This window comes from Pomacea canaliculata, linkage group LG8 (assembly GCF_003073045.1).
Source record: "Pomacea canaliculata isolate SZHN2017 linkage group LG8, ASM307304v1, whole genome shotgun sequence".
Lineage (NCBI taxonomy): Eukaryota > Metazoa > Mollusca > Gastropoda > Architaenioglossa > Ampullariidae > Pomacea > Pomacea canaliculata.
The window spans coordinates 585,736-605,423 of NC_037597.1; the positions used below are offsets into that span (position 1 = coordinate 585,736).

At 39.8% G+C, this 19,688-nt stretch overlaps 1 protein-coding gene across 6 annotated transcripts in view; it reads right to left on the reverse strand.

Annotated features, from left to right (window-relative positions):
• LOC112570243 (ras guanyl-releasing protein 3-like) overlaps positions 1-19,688 on the reverse strand; it is a 48,474-nt gene that overhangs the window by 27,208 nt on the left and 1,578 nt on the right. For 2 of the 6 annotated variants that reach the window (XM_025248591.1, XM_025248596.1), the window contains exons 2-8: positions 10,623-10,834; positions 8,073-8,178; positions 7,340-7,453; positions 6,518-6,649; positions 5,468-5,618; positions 4,936-5,109; positions 4,390-4,506 (exon numbers count right to left, since the gene is read on the reverse strand). In XM_025248591.1, the coding sequence (XP_025104376.1) occupies positions 4,390-4,506; positions 4,936-5,109; positions 5,468-5,618; positions 6,518-6,649; positions 7,340-7,453; positions 8,073-8,178; positions 10,623-10,746 (918 nt within the window). In that variant the 5' untranslated portion in view covers positions 10,747-10,834. Of the gene's footprint in view, positions 1-4,389; positions 4,507-4,935; positions 5,110-5,467; positions 5,619-6,517; positions 6,650-7,339; positions 7,454-8,072; positions 8,179-10,622; positions 10,835-13,763; positions 14,729-19,688 lie in introns of all 6 variants that reach the window. The other 4 variants (XM_025248593.1, XM_025248594.1, XM_025248592.1 and 1 more) reach the window with 4 other exon arrangements.

A 19,688-nucleotide genomic window follows, 5' to 3' on the forward strand; every position in this document is an offset into this window, starting at 1 on the left:
TACTGCCTGTAGGCACCACACTCGTAGAAAATTCACTCTCAAATCGGTATATCACAGAGATTCACATAGACCCATACGATCTGTCTGAAGCAGAACTATGTCACACAATTCCACTGATCGAAGGTGAAAATGAAACTGTAAAGAACGGTCACCACTGATCATCTCCCACACAACAGAACCGAAACCGAGGTCACCAGGATGGAAAGAGCATCATATTCAAGCTGTTGCAACCAGGCACGCTTCAAATTAAAGTTGACAGCAAAGCCTAGGGAAGCAACAATAACACATCAGGCAAGACCGAAGACAAAGTAGGTTCCACCCATCCGCCATCTTCCTACGTCACATTACTCATTACATTAGTTCACATTATCACATTAGTTGAAACAGAGCATCAATCAGGCAAAAACGAGGGCACATCTGGGTGTGGATATAAACAGTGACCACCTCATTTTTGTATAATAGTAAACATGTCCACAATGGAGATCTTTCTGACTTTGTACAGAGGTGCAATAATCACTTTCTTGTCTTGAATGCCTCAAGATTTATGATCTTCGACTTTTAGATGAACAAGCCTGACCCAGTCAGCACGATGATGATGCCATCAAGGTATCCAACTCTTATAAATATTTAGGTACTATCCTCAATAATAAGCTTAAATGGATGTTAACACTGACATGATCCTCCGTAAGAGCCAACGTCTGTACCTCCTACGGAAACTCAGGTCTTTCTCTGTAAGCTCTGTCATCCTCACTTGGTTTTATCAGTCCTTCATTGAAAGTCTCAACACTCATTTTCATCTCTTGTTTCCACAGTCAGACCTATGGATCAGGGACAGTCTGGTCTCCCGTGTTAATATCTGTTTCAAGATTACTAGAATCAGGCAGAGGGACTTCGCCGCCTTTTGTCATCAGCAAATCCTCAGGAAGCCATCCAGCATCCTCTATATTTCTTTCCCTTTTACTATTTCTGATCATGTGTTGGCCTGCGAGTTCTCACTCTTGCAGTCTGTAGGTATCCAATGCCTGCATGCAGAACCAACGGACACTGCAATTCATTTATTTCCACTGACAATCACTTGATAAATTCTACTGATAAATTCATCTTGTACTAGCCTAAGGTGATCTGAGGTCACCAACTGTATCTACTGTTCCTGGGAATGTGTGTGTGTGTGTGTGAGAAATTGTTTTAACATGTATATATAAATATGTAATATGTAATACAATATGTAATATCTAGTAGAAGCACTATCTTGAGTTGCCCTTGTGGATGAATAACGTTGCATTGTATTGTATCCTATCAAACTAAAAGTGAAATGTCGCATGTTTTGACTTAGAGACCATAACGTCCCCAAACTCTTCCAGGCACAAGTCAGAGGGAAATTCACTACCTTGAATCTGATTGACTGCAATGTGGATACCCTTTTGGGCCACATCAAGGAGGTGCTCTTGACTTCTGCTGAAACGGTTCTAAGATGCTCCGAGGCAAAGAAATAGCCTTGCATCATAAAGGAAGCTCTTTGACCTTTGAAAAATCCTAAGGCAGCTGCTGCTTACACGAAGGTCAACTGTAAGATACAGAAAAACATGCATGCAGCCATGGAAATCTGGATTGATGAGGATACAGCCCGGAGTGACAACTGCCTTCCAAACCTACTCAAGACCCTGACCAATGAGAGTCAGCAGAAAACGTCCATGACTGAAGACAGCAAGGGTCACTAGCTCTTGGATGACAAGGATGTCCTAGACCCGTGGACAAGTATTGCAATGGGCTTTACAACTTCCTGCTGATGATAGACCAAAACATCTTCAGGAAAACGAGGAAACAAACACAAACACAGAGGACCTGCTAGTCCTATGGGAAGAGGTTGAAAGGACTATTTGAAGTCTGAAGGAAAGACAGTCCCCCAGGGTAGACAATGTCCCAGCGAAGATGATCAAAGAAGGCAGGGAAGAGACAGTGAAGGATCTTACTACACTGTGTCAGAAGATCTGGTCAACTAAGCAGAGGCCTTAAGAGTAGACAGTCACTGGTCATACCCCTGCCTAAGAAGGGAAACATGAGGCAGTGGCCAGAACTATCAAACAGTAAGTCTGATTATCATCCAAGTAAAGTTATGCTGAAAGTGATCCAGAACTGCCTCATGGTGGTGGAGCTGCTAGCAAAGAAACAGACTAGATTCTGGGACAAAAAGAGCACTGCTGAACAAATCTTCAACAGCCCAGTTCTCACTGAAAAGCACCTGCAGCATGGTAAGGATCTCTACCATAACTTTATCAACTTCAAGAAGGCTTTTGATAGAGTGTGGCATGGGGTGCAAGATACTATGGACATTCAATGTCGAAGCTCTTGTACATACAATCAAAGCGCTGTATGATGGTTCCAGGAAGCAGGTACTATTCAACAACCAAGTGGTAAAGTTCTTTCCTTTGATGGTGGGTATATGCAAGGGATGACCTCTGTTCCCAGTGCTGTTCAACATCTACCTAGAGAAAATCATGTGATACGCTCCAGGACCATCAGACCTCCATGTTAATTCAGGGAGAGGCCGCTCAGTAACCTCTGCTTTGCTGATGACATCTGTCAGCTGGCAGGCAACAACAAGTACAGACCCTCACTGACAAACTTGCTACCAGTGTGAGCATTTACAGGATGAAGATCAGCATGGACAAGGGCAAAGTAACTGTAAACACCACAAGATCTAGATAAGCAGAGATCCGAATGAATGGGGTACAGCTGAAGGTGGTGAAGTCCTTTATGTAGCTGGGCATGACCATTTGAAAAGCTAGTAGGTGTGTTGTGGATATACATCTCAGGATCACAGTAGCAACAGTGGTGATGGCCAGGCTTAACAAAATCTGAGACAGCAGGAATCTCAGCTTCTGAAATTCAGGCTTTTGAAATGAAGCGCTAAAGGAGATTCCTTCAGATCTCCTACAGGGAGCAGAAGACAAACCACTTCATCTGCAGCCTAGTCACCTGTTTGGTGGGTTCCCAGGAGCCTCTGCTTGCAACTGTCAAGCCACAGCAGCTGGTGTGGTTCAGTCATGTTGTCCCACATGACACATCACTGAAAATGATTTTCCAAGGGTTTGTTGAAGGTATTTGACTACCATGAAGGAGTGGACCGGCTGTTGACTGGGGAACCTTCTCACATGACCCAATGACTTCCCCTGATGGTGTAAATGTAGCTGAGTGGTGGGGGTTGTTGTGTGTCGAACAAAGGCAGGAACAATCAGCAGGTGTGCGACCCTTTAATACACGGACTTGTACAATGTGTCACATTGACAGAGGTGCTAAAAGTCAGGGCTGTCTCTTCTCTGTTACATGTCTGTGTTCCCTCTGATCCGCCGACATCACTTCTGTCATTTTGTCCAAGCTCTGACTTATATACCTTTCAGAAGGCTAAACTTTCCGCGATACTCCTATATGGCTGGGGCAATTAGCAGCTTTAACCTCAGCCAATCACTGCCAAGTATCCTCTCTCAACATACCTCAGCAGTTCCCGCCAAAACCTAACAACAACCGCTGCCCATGCCAAAAACTAACAACAAACGCTGGCCTACCGGCCCTCTACATAAGTTTACCTCTGCTGCATTGCACTGTTCTCCCCTTGACTGGTAATTTTGAGTTAAGGGACAAGAAGAACATAAAAAAAATTTGAAGCGTCCTTTGTGAAAATCTAAAAAAGCTCTTTGTTTACAAATACCTTCAACTGTACATACTAATATCAACTGCATCTGCTAATGTAGGCACAGAAGGTGCTACAGAGGGAACTAGCCCCTAGTGTAAAATGGAAACTTGATTATCTGGTCTTCAATTAACTGTGCATTTGGTATAGAGGATCACCTTAAAAAAAAAAATCCTAGACATCCCAAGACCACCAGGATTTTGCCCCCAAGAATTCTGACTACAGGAATGTACACTATGTGTGTCACAGCTTAAGTTTTTTTTCTTGAGCATTCAAATTTTAGTGACATTCAAACACTTCGCAAACTTCGTGCATCAATAAAAGTGAAGCACTGCAAGAACACAAAGCAGCGTCTTTTGTCTGATTTTTTCGAGAAACTTCATAAACAACATAAGAAAGGCAAGAATTTCGCTGTACAGCAACTATTCTACCATTTGCAAATTTTTTGAATTATTTTAGATTATCCATGATTTTTGATTATCCTGATGATGGGTGCCAGTCAGTAAACCAGATAATTGAGGTTCCACTGTATTTTCTTCCTGAAAAAATCTGAGGTTAAGAGCATAAATGAAGTTGATATGCCTATGTGCACATATGACAAAGTACACTTATAAGCCATCCTTTATACCAGCACCTTTCTGGCACAAAGTATAACATAGATAATGCAATAAACTATAATTGTGCATATGACAGACACTCACCTTTTGTGACTCGGACGGAAGACAAGAAATCGTTTTAGAAAGACGAGCCAGAGCACTGTGAGACAATCCTCCCACAATAGCCATAAGCGTGTTGAAATTTTGCAGAACCCGTAAGTGCTATGGCATACAAGAGGAAAAAGCGTAAAAGTAAATTTTCAAATACAGACATTATGCAGGCACAAAACTGCTTCCCAGTAACTTGACTTCTTTCACTTGCCAGGATTTTTGTTTCACAGACTAAACATTTGGATTATCGGCCTGCAAGTGAACAGATTTCAAGGTTAACTATTGTTGTCTTTCAATATAATGCACAAAGGGTGGGTGCAGACACTATGGATTTAGATCACTGTGACTGCTAAGCTTAGTGGATTTAAAAGTATCAAGTATTTGCTTACAGTTTGATAATTGTGCCTTACTTGCTGCAGATTCTGACACTTATTTAAAACACTTGGTTCAATTGGTAAATAAGAGACAAGCAATACAGAAAAGTGACCAACTATACTCTTATGGATAAGAAAGATTAAAATACTGAAATCAAATGCCCACCTTTGAAACATTGATGAATTTTACTATGACATCAGCTCTTTGCTGTGGTGTGGTTTTGCAAAGAACCATACACTGCACCCATTGAGACAAGCCATTGAAAAGAGCTATTGAGCGCTCCAGTTTGGGCTGGTCTTTCAGTGAAGCAGTCATGGCATAGTTCTTGAAATCTACAAACTGCACGATAGCATCCAGAATAAATGATGTGAGAAAAATACATTTGCATATGATGTGTTACAGATTTTATTACAATTTAGATTCCTAAATGCCACACTCAGAAACATTGTGTTTACACACACACTCACACATCCCCCCCCCTTCTCTATGCATAGTATAAATGCATGCAAGTATGTAGGTACACATCTTCCATGAGTTTATAGTCTCAATTACCAAGAAATGCATCACGCTAAAAACACAAGCATAGACTATTGCACACTCGCAAACATCAGTCAAGAAGATGGCTGCTCACAGTAGGCTATAAGACATGGAATCCCTGTAGCAGAAATCTGTTGTACAGTTAAAAAAACAAACTAACATGTATTCTTCGGAAAGCCTTGTATTCCAGGTATGTCAGTTGTGATGCCAGTTCCTCTGGTTCTAGGTGATTAAATACCAAAGATACTTTGCGAGAATGTTTGGATCCAGTGTTGCGTACAGACATGCTCCGCATCCACTCATATGATGGCCTAAGCAATAAAGGAATATGGTTACATTCACTTGTAGAGACTTGGGAAACAGTTGGCAGTAGGTCACAGAGAACGCTAGCAACCTTGAAAAACAATTAACAACCTACAGGTTACTGATAGTGAATCAGATATAATTGTGTGAGAAAAAGAATTCAGAATGTTAAAACAGCCTATGACTTCTCATACAGCTATTAAAAAAAAGTACATTAACATATTAATGGATGAATTAACGCCATTAAGCTGTAGCTATGAAGATGTTCTCACCTGCAGGTGTGACCTGCATAGAAAGAGTTAACAATGCTGTTTATTAAAAAAGACCCTGGAAAAGTTGTGGGGATGGGGGCAGTAATCTGACTGCAGTGTCACCAATGTGCTTGGCATGTTTTATCCATGTTTATCTTACAACAAAATATAAATAAAAAATACTAGCAACACTGGAAATATTATATTTTCACCTCAAAAGAGTCAACATCTGAATCAAATATACTTTGATTTTGAACTGTGTAACCATTATAGTTCAGGATCAGTACCAAATGGATTGAGCTTTGAGAGCTTTGGTTTGGTTGGTTTGCATTTCTGTCTAAGATAAAAGACTTTCACCTATGCTCTCATTGCTAATGTCATTAATTAATGACTGCATACCTGAAGTGTATAAAAGTAAATCTCTTAAACCATCAAAAGGTTAGCAAAGCAAAGACACTATCAGAAACTACATATGCATACAAGCACAGACAAGGCAGAAAGATACATTTTCACGTGGACACATATATGTATGCACACTCTCCATTACACATCAATGCTCTGGATGTGGTTCACCTTCAGAATTATTTGGTACATACACAGCATTCATGTTCCAGTAATACAACTGTGTGCACAAAGTATTCAAGCTAAGCACTCACACTGTGGACAGGTCCAACAGCTCTTTCAGCTGCGAGTTGCCCTCTGCCTGCAATAATCCCCCTAAACTCTGCACTGCCGCTGTCACATGCCCATTCAGGTCAAAGTGCATTGGGTAGTTCGTAATCCAGTACCTACAACAGTTGTCAGTTCAGTTCTATAATACAGAAATACACAGGTACACACTGACATCTGTCTCTGAAAAATACAGAAATAACTAAGATATACATTGACACCTCTCTCTGTATATCAGTGATGCCCAACCTTTTTCAGCCTGGGGGCCATACACATTTCTGACATGCGTGTCACGGGCCGCTTCACCCCAAAAATACAAAAAAGAAAAAAATAGAACAGATACCATTTTTATTAGAAACAAGTTGTACTTACCATTAATTATGTAGTAATTAGTGGGATATTTGAAGTTGATTTCATCGTAGAGACACCAAGTCGGAGCACTGAATCGAAATGTTCGTCTATCGAAAAGAAGATTGAGAGACGCCACTACGTAGGGATAAATACTTCTTCCTTTTTTCGTGTTTTTTATATATGCATTTTATTACTAACATGCCGATTTCCTGTACTGTGGGCAGAAGTTTTGCGGGCCGGATGGGACCACGTCGCGGGCCGTAGGTTGGGCATCCCTGCTGTATATATATATAAAAAAAAACAACGGAAAGACAGGAAAAAAGAAGGGAAAAGTAAAAAGACTTCAGTATAGATAGGACAGAGAAACAAGCCATGATAAGAAAAGTGCAATATAGATAGGAAAGAGAGAAACAATCCATAATAATAAGAATGAAGTATAGCAATAAGTAATACCATACCTGACAGCCTGGCAAATCTTTCTCTTGTAATGCTGTACCTGGCAGTCATGACAAGATGGAAGATGACGGCATCCTGGATGATCACAAGACACTGTCTCATCAGAAGACTGATAACTGGATCTACAGTCAAGGACCAAGTTTATGTGTCTTCACATACATTAATTAAACAAGGCTGTTTCAACCATAAGCTGATAAAGCGCTGGCCAATATCCAGTTGTATTTCATGTGTGATTTTTAACGCTTATTTTAAAGGACTTATTCTGAGGTAACCCTGTTCTTTCCTTATTTCAAAAAAAAAAACTAAGATTCTTCTTCGTCTATGAAAAAAGCAAAAAGACAAGGTGCCGACCTCCCTTCATTCTAAGCCTAATTAATTTACTCATTTTTTAACAGCCAATTGGGCACGAACTCTGTCGTCATTTAAGAACCCCACACTTGCCAAAAAATATGGTGACATATGATTGGGTCACTCTCTTCAACTTTTTTGTGCAAGGTAAGATGATAATAATAATAAATGTGTGGTTTACATAGTACATAATCACGCTCACAAAACAATACGCTTTCAGTGCTTAAGACAATTTAAACTAAAACACAAATTGTTTGCTATAAAAAAATCCTTTACAGAAAGTCTCCTACCAACGCATGCTGGTAAACTAGCAAAAGAAAACAGTGGTTCAGTTTCATAATCACAGACCATCACTGCATCCTAATTTTAGAGTACACTGAAAGATACAGATCTATAAATGCTTGCACCAGTTCCTCTGATGTCATGAACCATTGATGCATGAGGAAGAAGACCTTCACAAAGTCCTCCTGCTGTACTGCCACGCCCTCTTCTGCTGTACCAACAGATACAATAATCATTGTCTGAATTTGTAAGGCACATTTTCCCATGTGGATGCAAGTTCAATGCGCTCCACTCAAAAGACTACAAGTGAACTGGCAATCAACCATACAATAAACATAAGCATCAACAAACCAATGACACCATAAAAAAAAACTAGGTGCATGAGGAACTGGGGAGTGGGTGGACTGATAGCCAATCAAGCTCCCAAGAGGGGCGTAATGTTATCCACTTTTCAACTTCAGAAGACAATATGAGCAACATTTTTCTCATCCCATTCAAGTTTGTCCAGTTGGTTGCCAAGGAGATTGAGGAATAGAGAATTGGAGTAATCCAGATAGGACAACCCAAAAGCAGACATGAGCTTTCTGGTAACAGAAACTAATGAATGGGTTGAAAATGACTAATCTTCTGAAGCTCAACCAACATGGATTTAAGATTGCACTGATGGTTGGTTGTGTTTCACGCAGTGCCAGCAACTAAGGCTATATCATGGCAACATAAAGTAATCTTACCTTAAAATGTTTAGGGGAAATCCCCAAAGTGATACAACTAAAAAATCTTAATCAATAAAAGCCAAAAAAAAAGAAGCAAGAATAATGTGTTATTGCCCAAAAGGCCACCAACAAATCAAAACTCAAAATCAAAAACCATCAGAATGGAGCTTACAGTAGAAGATGCTCCTAAGGAACCACCCACTATGTGACGGTGAGCATTGGCATAAGAGACTGGCTGCCTTTTCCTTCGACTTTGGGAAGTCTCTAGAAGAAGCAATGTGAGACCTGTCACAGTTTGCACATTTGGCACTTGAGGAATAATCAGCTGCAGCATGGCCTGTACCATCTCAGCGAAAGCAGCAGGCTTGAGACTTGCAAAAGCTAGCCTCATGACCATAATCCTGACAGCTGAAGCAGCAAAATGGTGAAGGTATGAACAGAGAGACTTTGACCTCAAATCCTTTCTCAGGTATTGTGGGCAAACTGAAACTTACGAAAAGTGTATTTGTAGGGATAGATTTTCTGTCCTTCTTCAGGATGACTCTGCGCTGCTAAGACCCACTGGGATTTTCCGTGATATAGCCTTAGTTGCTGGCACGACATTAAACACAAACAAACACACCCCTGGGATGCTAGTTCTGTCTTGATGTCAAGCTCTGACATCCTGGCAAGGTCAGGGCAATGGATGACCCCTCTTTGAAGAGTTGAGGGATCGCTGTAGTGTTACTTTTATGGGTCGGTTGATGAACTGTTTTCCATCCAATCGGCGCAGTGTTTTACTGGCCTTCTGATTTGCACACTGGACAAGGAATTGTCATGGCACAGATGTTTAATAGTGGAAAAATGCTGAGAAATGTTCTTAAACCCTTCTGCTATTGTGAAAGGGGTGAGGGGCAAAAAGCGGCTGGGCTGGCTCCACGCCCTCTACCACAAGAACATGTGGCCAGACCCCCACAACCTTCTCTCTCATGCTCTGCCTCTCACCTCAGCCTCACTATCTGAAGATTCATCCTCCCTTATGCATTTTCCCAAGATTTTTTGTGTGTACCATAGTAAAAGAATATGGTTTGCTCCTTATGCTCCCCACCCACCACGGAGTCCAACAAGGGGATGCGACCAAGTGGTACTACTTAGGGCATTTCCAGCTGGGTCGCACCAGGGATACATAAGGAATATATTTTGGGTTTCTGAGTATGAAGACCAGATTGCCCTTAGCTGCAGCCTTCTAGCAAAACTAGGGCAATACACGATCAGCTGGTTGATTGGTGTGGTCCATACCAACCTCCCATCTAGAAGTCCAGGCCAAAGAGGTGTGTTGGTATGAGTTGGTATGATGGGCCGCAACCCATCAGGGACCTCAACCTCCAGGATTCCATCCTCACGCAGTTAACTTCAGAGGAAAGTAGTAGAGGATGGCACATATTTCAGTTTATTTTCAGAGGCTATTTTAAAGAACTCAGTTTTATTTTACTGATGGACCTCCAGACTTTCGTAGACTAAAGTGATGTTTATACAGTCTTTTCAAAATATGATATAATTGATAAAAGTAATAATCATTACTTTCTTGGTAGCTTTTTTTCTGAATTAACTGCCCTCCACCAAAAAAAAAAAAAAAAAAACAAGGAAAAGAAATCAAAATGTACATGAAAAATAACATAAAATAAAGAAAGAACCCATCAATAGCAAATTCTACAAATAATAATAAAAAAAATTAAACTACTACAAACAATAATAATATCTTTTTTTAAAAGTTCTGCTAGGTATTTTATCTTGTTATAGGCCTTTACAATGTCATGTCCAGTATCATAAGGGTGTGTACCTTTGCCAAATAACCAAGAGCAGCTACAAAATTAAACTGCCTTATCTCCCCTGCTCAACTGCTATTCTATGGCTCCATCAACTGATCTTGCTGTAAGGTAATTTTATTAGCAAGAAAACTTACCAAAAGCACCAACACAAAGCTCGATGAGGCGTTCAGGCGTGGCAGCACGAATCGTAATACCCGGCGTGCTGCCAGGTTTTTCATCTTCCATGATGAAGTTTGCTGGGGTGCCCCCAACCCGCATGGGTGGGTAATCTCCCTTTATGTGAAACCTCTGACGCCCTCATCTACCCTTTTTAGTTTGCCCAAAGAACTGGATGCTTTACCTGCAGCTGACATAACAGGAAACATAATGCAATTGTGTATGCATGCCTCACTGTCACAGAAATGTTCCTGATAGTGCGACAGGAAAATGTGTTTTCAAACGTGTAAATATTTCGTGCAACAAATAGCATTATGCAAAACAAGCTTTCAACCATTAGTAACTGAGAAAACAAAAGGAAACAGATATTGAAAAGAACATCCCCATTTCCACAGATATATGATGATAACAATACATAACTTTTGATTACAATGAAGACAGACGCAATTAACTTTCAAAGTCAACAGGTAAGAATTATATGAATGAATACATTGAGTTATATGTCCATTATAAATTATGGTTTCCTTTATCAATTGGAGAATGCAGTGGTCAGTGATGACACTTCATACAGCATGAAAATGTAGCTTTTAAGTACAGTACCTGGCAAAATGCAGTTCCACAACCAGATCAGCATGATTGCCCACCCCCCCCCCTCACAACATACTATTTCCTCTGTAAATGTGAAAATCTCAAGACCTGCTGAGGGACAAATACCATCAATAACAAGCTCCAGACCTTTACCAACCGATGCCATATTCTGGGAATAAGATGGCCTTAAAAGATCTCCAACAGCAGCCTATGGAAAAGAACTAGAATGCCACTAGCCAAGACATCAAAAAGCGCTAATGGGGTTGGAAAGGACACACCCTGTGCTAATGGGGCTGGATAGGACACACACATCCTGCACTAATGGGGCTGGATAGGACACACACACCCTGTGCTAATGGGGCTGGATAGGACACACACCCTGCGCTGGATAATGGGGCTGGATAAGATACACTCTGCACAAACCAGCTGACACCACTGCCAAGTAAGCACTTGACTGGAACCCTTAGGGGAAGAGGAGAGTTGGAAGACCAAAGCAAACTTGGAAAAGAACAGTAGAGAGCGAGGCAAAGGACATCAAAACCACATGGGCCCAACTGAGGGGTGCTGCTCAAAACTGAGTCTGCTGGTGAGGTGTTGCTGTGGCCCTATGCTCTTCGAGAAGTAACAAGGAATAAACTAAATGTGATCTACTGTAATTGCACTGCACCAGGAAGAATCATGCACTTTAAACTTCCAAGAGGAAAACTTATTATATGAGGGAATATTCTATAGATTTTTTTCAGTTTTATTTTCTTATACATTTTCTGGCATTCTTGATGAACTTTTTTTTTTTATCCAGCGTGTTTCCTCATACACATCTCATTGTCCAATATTTTCTGTTATCTGCGCACTGTTGATGTGCTTCATGAGCTTGCTTTGCTTTCATCAAGAAACTTAAAGTGTTTACCTAGCACATGCAAGGAAGGCCCTAAAAATGGATGCAGGGACTAGTCATACTCTCCCCCCTCAAAAAAAAAAAAAAAAAAAAAAAAAAAAAAAAAAAAAGAAAACAGTGCCAGAACTACAGACACAGCTACCCAAACAAAATCATGCTAAAGGTCAATACAGAACAGCATCAGCACCACCATGGAGGAACTGCTAGCAGAAGAACAGGCTGGCTTCAGAACAGGCAGAAGCACAGTTGAGCAGATCTTCAACTGTCACATCCTTCTACAGAAGCATCTTATGCCAAGGATGCCTCCTATCACCATTGCTGTTCACTATCTTGGAGAACATCAAGTGTGAAACCTTCCACAACATCGCACTTCCATTTCAATTTGTGAAAGGCTTATCTGCAACCTCTGATTTGCAGGTGACATAGATCTTTTGGCAGGCACTAACAAAGCACTGCAAGACTGACAGACTGTTCAAATACATATGAAATGGAGACCAGCACTGAAAAGAGCAAAGTTATGATCACTGGCAACAGCAAAGCACAGATCTATATGCACAGAGTACAACTTAAAGAAGTAAGCAGCTTTAAGTACTTGGGAGCTCCACATCAGATATCTGCATCAGTATAGCAACAGTAACAGTGGTGATGGCTAAGCTGCATAGGATCTGACATAGCCATAACATCAGGTTTTCTACAAAGTACAAGCTGTACAAATCTCTTATAATACCAATCCTGCTCTACTGATGTGACATGAACTCTGCTTGCCAAAACAAAAAGGAGAATTCAGGCATTCGAGAGAAAGTGCCTGAGGAGGCTGCTCAGAGTCTCATACAGAAATATAGAACTGACAACTTTGTACGAAGCACGGTTGTAACACTCGTAGGAGGACACCAGGTGCCTCTAAACAACAGTCAAGCCATGTAAACTGGTCTTTGGCCACGTGACCCGGCATGACACCTTGTTGGAGACTACCCTCAAGGTACCTTGGAGGATAGTTGATGCTGCGGTGGCCAGAGGAAGAACTCGCTTACAAACATCAAACACATTACTGGTTTTCTAGTGCAGGACCTGCTCAATATGGCCCAAAACAGACAAGAGTTGCAGGACCTGTGAACTGCCACATCTATCCATGTGCTCCCACCACCGACAGTACTCGTACTTGGGCTCCCACCACCGACAGGTACTGGTCAAGGGACGAATGACTGACTGATGAATATATTATGCATGAGACAGATATCTGTTACACAGCAAGGGTTTTGGACTGTTTAAAGGTTACAACCAATATATGGCCAGTTAAAGAATAAATAAGAAATTCAAAATTCTTCAGAAAAATATATAGTTAAAACTGCTAGAAACATTGAGAAATGGAATTATGTCTAATGGAATAATTTTGGATGGGTTTACTAGGCATGACTGAAAGGTGAGATAAATGTGTGGAGATGATAAAGAAGAGTGGTCAGTCTATGAGTCTATGATGGTTAAATTACAGCACTTCAAGTCCTAATAAACAGTAAATATTTTACTACAAACATCATGGATGAAGAATACAAACTCCATTTTTCTACCCACAAAACCAGCAATGTTAATAGAGTATCACTTACAATTATGTAAAAAAAAAAGCTTGGCTTTCATTTACCTTATCACACTTCACAATCGTTTCTCTCATGAAACAGAATGCACATTTAATCCACAGAATCTAATAGATGACCTGCCAGTTTTCTGCAAAGAAATTCTCCCCCCAACTTTCCTTGTAAATCTGCTGACAACTGTACAAGTCAAATTAAAACCTGGAAAGCACTGTTCCTCTCTTGCTGACAGAAGACAAGTGCTACTGACTGTGACAGAAAATTCACTGCTATAATTACTGGTACTTTATGGTCTAAATTACCCATCATCATAGCACAGTTCTCTTGTTAATGTGGTCCACACACTGGGACTGGGAGTGGTTGCATGAAGGCAAGGGGGGAGTGGAGTCCCATCTCTCAATTACACACCACGAATATCTTCCTGACACAAAACGTCACATGACCTGATCACAAATTTGAAATGAACACCATGCTCATGTTTTTGTCAAGTTGTTGTTTCATATCCTGTTATGATAAAGCCATCAACTACAATCAATGACTAAAAAAAAAAAAAAAAAAAACCCAACAAAAATCACTAACAACAAATGAGAACATGAAAAAAAAAAAGTTGTCTTATGCTTCCTAGCCTGATGCAATAAATTAAATAAAGTGAAGGACACAGGAAGAAATAAACCCCATGTTTGTTTTCTATTGAATCTTGATATGTAGGGCCCATCACAACCCATATCTATCAGCAAAACTAACACACACACACACAAACAAAAACAAATCTCCATTCTCTGCTAAAGTATCAAATCAGAGATAAGATGAAGGAACTGCAAACCAACACCTGTAATGTGTCCTAAGACTTCAACCACCTTTCCAAAAGAAAATGCAGCAGTGTTTAAAAAACTACTAACGAAGACACTGAACAGTCCCCTTCCTTATCCATTGCCCTAGCTGTCTTCCTCCATCATCACCACAGGTCCACACACAAGTGCCAAAAATCCTGTATCAGTTATATCTGTCATCTTTCCTGAAAGGAAAAGATGGGTTATCATAAAAAGTGGATGCAAAATAGCAGTTAGTCACCAATTCCCACCCCCCACTAGCTCCCTTTAAGCAGCAATAAAAGATCAGACATAATTATTTCCAGGCCACTCTGAGCATGTAAATGACTTCAGAGAATTCATAATTATGCTTCTCACATTGTTTTGTGTAGGTCTTGCCTATGTTAGATTTCTGAAAGCCTTGCCATGAAGCATAACACGCTTTTTTGTCTTTCAATTAGGGCACATACCAATTACAAGGTGACTTCCATATAATGTCTACACTTAACAGTTTTCCTACTTTTCCAATATTATCCAACAAAATAATAAAGCAGCATTTGCATTGAAGTCTCAGAATGGCTTTCAGCTTGTCCAACCCAAGTACTCAACCTTTGGTATGATAGCATTGGCAGTATTTCAGACAATGGTCAGACAATGGCATGGAATTCCCCCTAGGTGCCTATTTGACATGCTCAGTCACTCGCAACTTTTACATCTCCCTTAAAGCGAAAAACTGCATGATGACCACTTCTGATAATGATGATGACTCAATATGTTAAGAGTGACCGTCACCTTGTTTTCTGCTAATGGTGGGGAGGTGATGCCGTAAGGTTTACTTGCTGGTGGACAATCAAACAGTTGAGATTAGGAAAAAGCATTATGCTTTGTTAATGATTTGTCTTACTTTTATCTCCCTTTAGCCTCTTGTCAGTCATGAATATATCAACTTTTATCAGCTACTAGACAAAAGTACAACAGTCAGGTTAAAGGCCTCAAAAACATGTTGGCCTTTTTCAGCATCAGCATCAGTCAGATTAGTCTGAGTGGCATATATTTCACTGAAATTCCTGGAAATACATGATGTCAATCATTGCAGACTGTCTTGTACGCCATGCAAAGCTTGCTGTTATAGCTCGACATCGTGAAGCAGCTGCAGGAAGGCAATCAGAGTTTAAAGTTGACACTGCTGATACGCAGATCTCAAATCCAAGTAATGGCAAGATGGCACAGATGTGGCAGTAGAAATAAAATGGCACAGGAAAAGATGAAAAGTGGAGCAGACACAGAAATCCATCCAAGAACATAGAAAATATTGTAACAGATGTAATGATAAACGTTAGACACAAAACTTCACGCAGCTCGGACAAATATGAAAAGCGAGGGATAGGAGTCACCCTCAAGCCAGTTAGGTGAAGGGACAATGAGAGCACTCAAATCTCTTGTATCATGTGGTTTATAAATAATTATAATTATTACTACTACATGTAGTAGTGGGTGTGAAAGCGCTAAAATGTAGGAACATACATTTTTGGGTGCTTCTAGGAAAAGTGTGTTCATATACTCAACATTTATTCACTAAACCACTTCATTCACGCATTGAAAGCTGCTTCACTAAACAATTTATCAGGCTGCTAACTCATTATTTTTGGAGTGATTCATTTTAATGTAAAATGATTTAGTTCAATCTGTACCTTTTAAAAGATGACGAAGGAAAAGCTTAGTTACATATTATTCAACCATTGAAATTTAGTAATACTTAGCCTGAACACTGATAAAATTAACAGTCTGTGTTTTCCCTTGTATAATCTTTTAAAAGAAAAAAAGCAGAATACTTGTCCTCATAATTTGTATCACAACTGCTGAAAGAGAGAAGTTTAAAGGAGAGCAAGAGAACTGGAGATAAAGGAGGAGTGAGAAAAAAGGAGATAGAAAGGGAAGAAAAGTAAAGAGGGGAGAAAGTGATAAAAGAAGAACTGATGTGCTTCTTCCTTCTCAATTCCCTGCATTGTAAGTGAACTAATCACTGATTTACCTTCATAGCTGAGGCAGTATATTTGAATATAACAGCAATATTATTCATTTTATGTTGCCATATCTGATAGTTGACTTTTTAGCTTCATTTTAGGTTAACTCCACACATTTCTCAAGAACATTTGCACTACATCACTCTTCTGAAAGGTTTGTTTCCCCCACTTTCAATGTAACAAAATAAGAAAACTCTCCTGTATGGTACCCTCCTCCCACCACAAATGCACATATACAATAACCCAACAAGGACTGAAATACCATTCACTGGTGCATTAAAAATTATATAATTAGTAAGCTGCTGTTGATCTGTATGATCAAATTACAAATTCACCCTGTCTAAACTAACAAAACCAATAACTATAATGCTGCATCAATAGAATATAACTTCATTCTCTTTTGATGATGAACCTTAAACCCTCAATACCTTCTTAAGAAAGATGAATTGCAGTTTAAGGCCTCCATCAACTATCAGGTGCAGGGCATTCCTACCTGACCAACAGATACTGTTGAAAAAAGGTATATGTTTTCTGGGAAGGAAAGTGGATGGGAGAGGGAATTGACAAATGAGGAAACAGTATCAATCAGAATAAAATGTATGGAAGCCAGTTCAGCAAACCATATCACCAAATAAAATGCTCCTAATCATAAGCCCAACTGAAGGGGACTGCCCAAAACCGGGTCCGTTGGCAAGGTGTTGTTGCGGCCCTATGCTCCTCAAAGGAGTAACAAGGAATAAACTAATCATAAGCATAAATACATCTTCTGTTTTCCATCTTTTGATAAGTACATCTCAAGAACAAGTTCTTCACATCACCTTGATATAAGTTTTCTCTGCCCACCATTCAGTCTCTTTTTTATCTGATGTGTGTGTGATCTTTCTCTTATACACAGTGTCAGTTTGGCGTTAACAAGCTGCAAATTGTTAAAGATTCTGTATGGACAATAACTCTTTATTCTCACATTCCATCAACCCTTCCTGCAGTGCTCTGTGGTGTGTGTCAGGTTTCTTAACCAAAATCCCCTCCGCAACAGTTACCAGCATATGTGCAAAAGGCATTGCTTTAATTTAATTAAATCTTTTAAGCACTCAGGATAAAAGCTGATGATATGCATGGGTGTGAATGCTTCTGGATTTTGTTAGAGGGTGGGGTGGGGACTTAATGGTTAGTTTGCACACAAATAGGCAAATAAAGCTGATGAATTATATTCCCAATAAGAACCTTAGCAACAAATGAAAATAGAAATTATTTCCACACAAATAATATTTTAAACAGGAATTATGACAGCTACTGAAGTACACAATAAGAATCCTTTCACAATGTACAATATTATCTTCTCTTTAATCAGCAATATATATCAACTCATAGTGGCACCAACAAAACGACTTGTGCATTTTCATCCTGTTGAAGTGTATGAATTTTGTCAACCAGTTCCACTTCTTTGATCCCCTCCCTCCTTTACAAGTTTTTTTCCCTCTGGCTCCCTCTTCCATTCCACAGATTGTGGATCCCCTTATAGCAGCCCTTACAGGAGGATTTCTGAATCTATGGACAACTAGTTCAAGGTGTTATTTGCTGCCTAGGTCAAAAGAAGTATCCTGCATTCCATTTATAGCTCCACCACTGATGTCGACTTGCACACAAATCAATCAGGGCCACATTGATAGGAAAGTGTCACAGCCTGCATGCTGCTGGGGCAAGTGGCAAAGCAATAGTAATGCCTGTTACAGGGCTAGACAAGTTATCATGCTGTAGTGCCACATGAAAGATGCACTGTGATTATGACTGCACAGACCCACTTCCTGTACAACTTGAATACCAGTTCACAGTCTCTGAGCACTTCAGCCTCTATAATGCCTAATACCACAGAAGATAAAGCTGTCAGAAGTTTATCTAAAACAGTGATTCTATGTGATGAACACTGAGTTCTTTAAAAGCACACATCCAAAAACAAAACAAAACAAAACAAAACAAAAAGCCAAAAGTGTGTTACTGCATATCATCACTATAGTTTTATTTTTAACATCCTAACAATAAAATCTTAATGGTGAAATGAAAACATAAATACTGAACAAATATTGTTAGAATTACAGTTAGGAGAGCTATAAACAGCGCCAGGAAGTGTTGAATGGTCAAGGAGAGGCCAGGAAAAAATGCAAAATATGACAAATTCTCCATTGATACAGAAATGGTCAATATGAATAGCTATCAGCTACCTTAGGTAACTTCCTGCTGATGCAGAAGCTGTATGCATTATGCAGTCAATACTAAATACCCTCGATGCACAGTGTTAAGTCCTTTACCTTGCAACATGTATTCCCTCTAAACTGTACAAACTTGACAGCAAAAACAAATTTAAATTAAGCTTTACAAATGGTCTGTCATTTTGAAACAAAAATTAAATTTTACTTAGAAGGTAAAGATAATCCCCTAACCTTTAGGTCACTGGGAAGTGAAATGTTAGATACTATAACATTCTTGAAGCCTGTTTTTTGTGGAGGCAGTGCCCATCTCCCTCACTGCCTCATCTTCAAGCACTCCATACATAGTCAGGTATCAATTCCCCACTGCTGGGTTGACTGGGAGAAATTCACTACATCACATGAGTATAAAACAAGTATACCTAACTAGTTGGCCATAGCTTCCCCAGTTTTATTTAGAACAGACCAAAATCCTTACCATAAAAGAATAATTTTTAGTACTCAACAGGGCACTAATTTTTTGTTTCCTCAATGTTTCCATTTACTTCTTAAATTCCACTAGCTGTGATGATGTGTCAGCCTGAGGTGACCTTGTGCGGGGTGCCCACTGAACCTCCTGTTGCTGTGTTACTATATGAGTGGGTGTGTGCGCACATGTGTGTGTGTATGTCGCCAGAATCTATTCCCTTTCATCTCCTACATAATCTTCCCTCTAGTGTGCTGGCGTTGCATCATACCTGTAATTGCCCTTGCGGATTAATAAAGTTGTATTGTATTGTATGAACACATCCAACAAAATTCTATATCAAGATGTATTGATTTTAATATGCTCCACAATACTATAAAATTTATCTGCCTACACTCTCCTATCCTGAAGTTATTGGCCTATGTTAAAGTATTAGTTATGATAACTGCTAGAAATAATATTTTTAAACTGC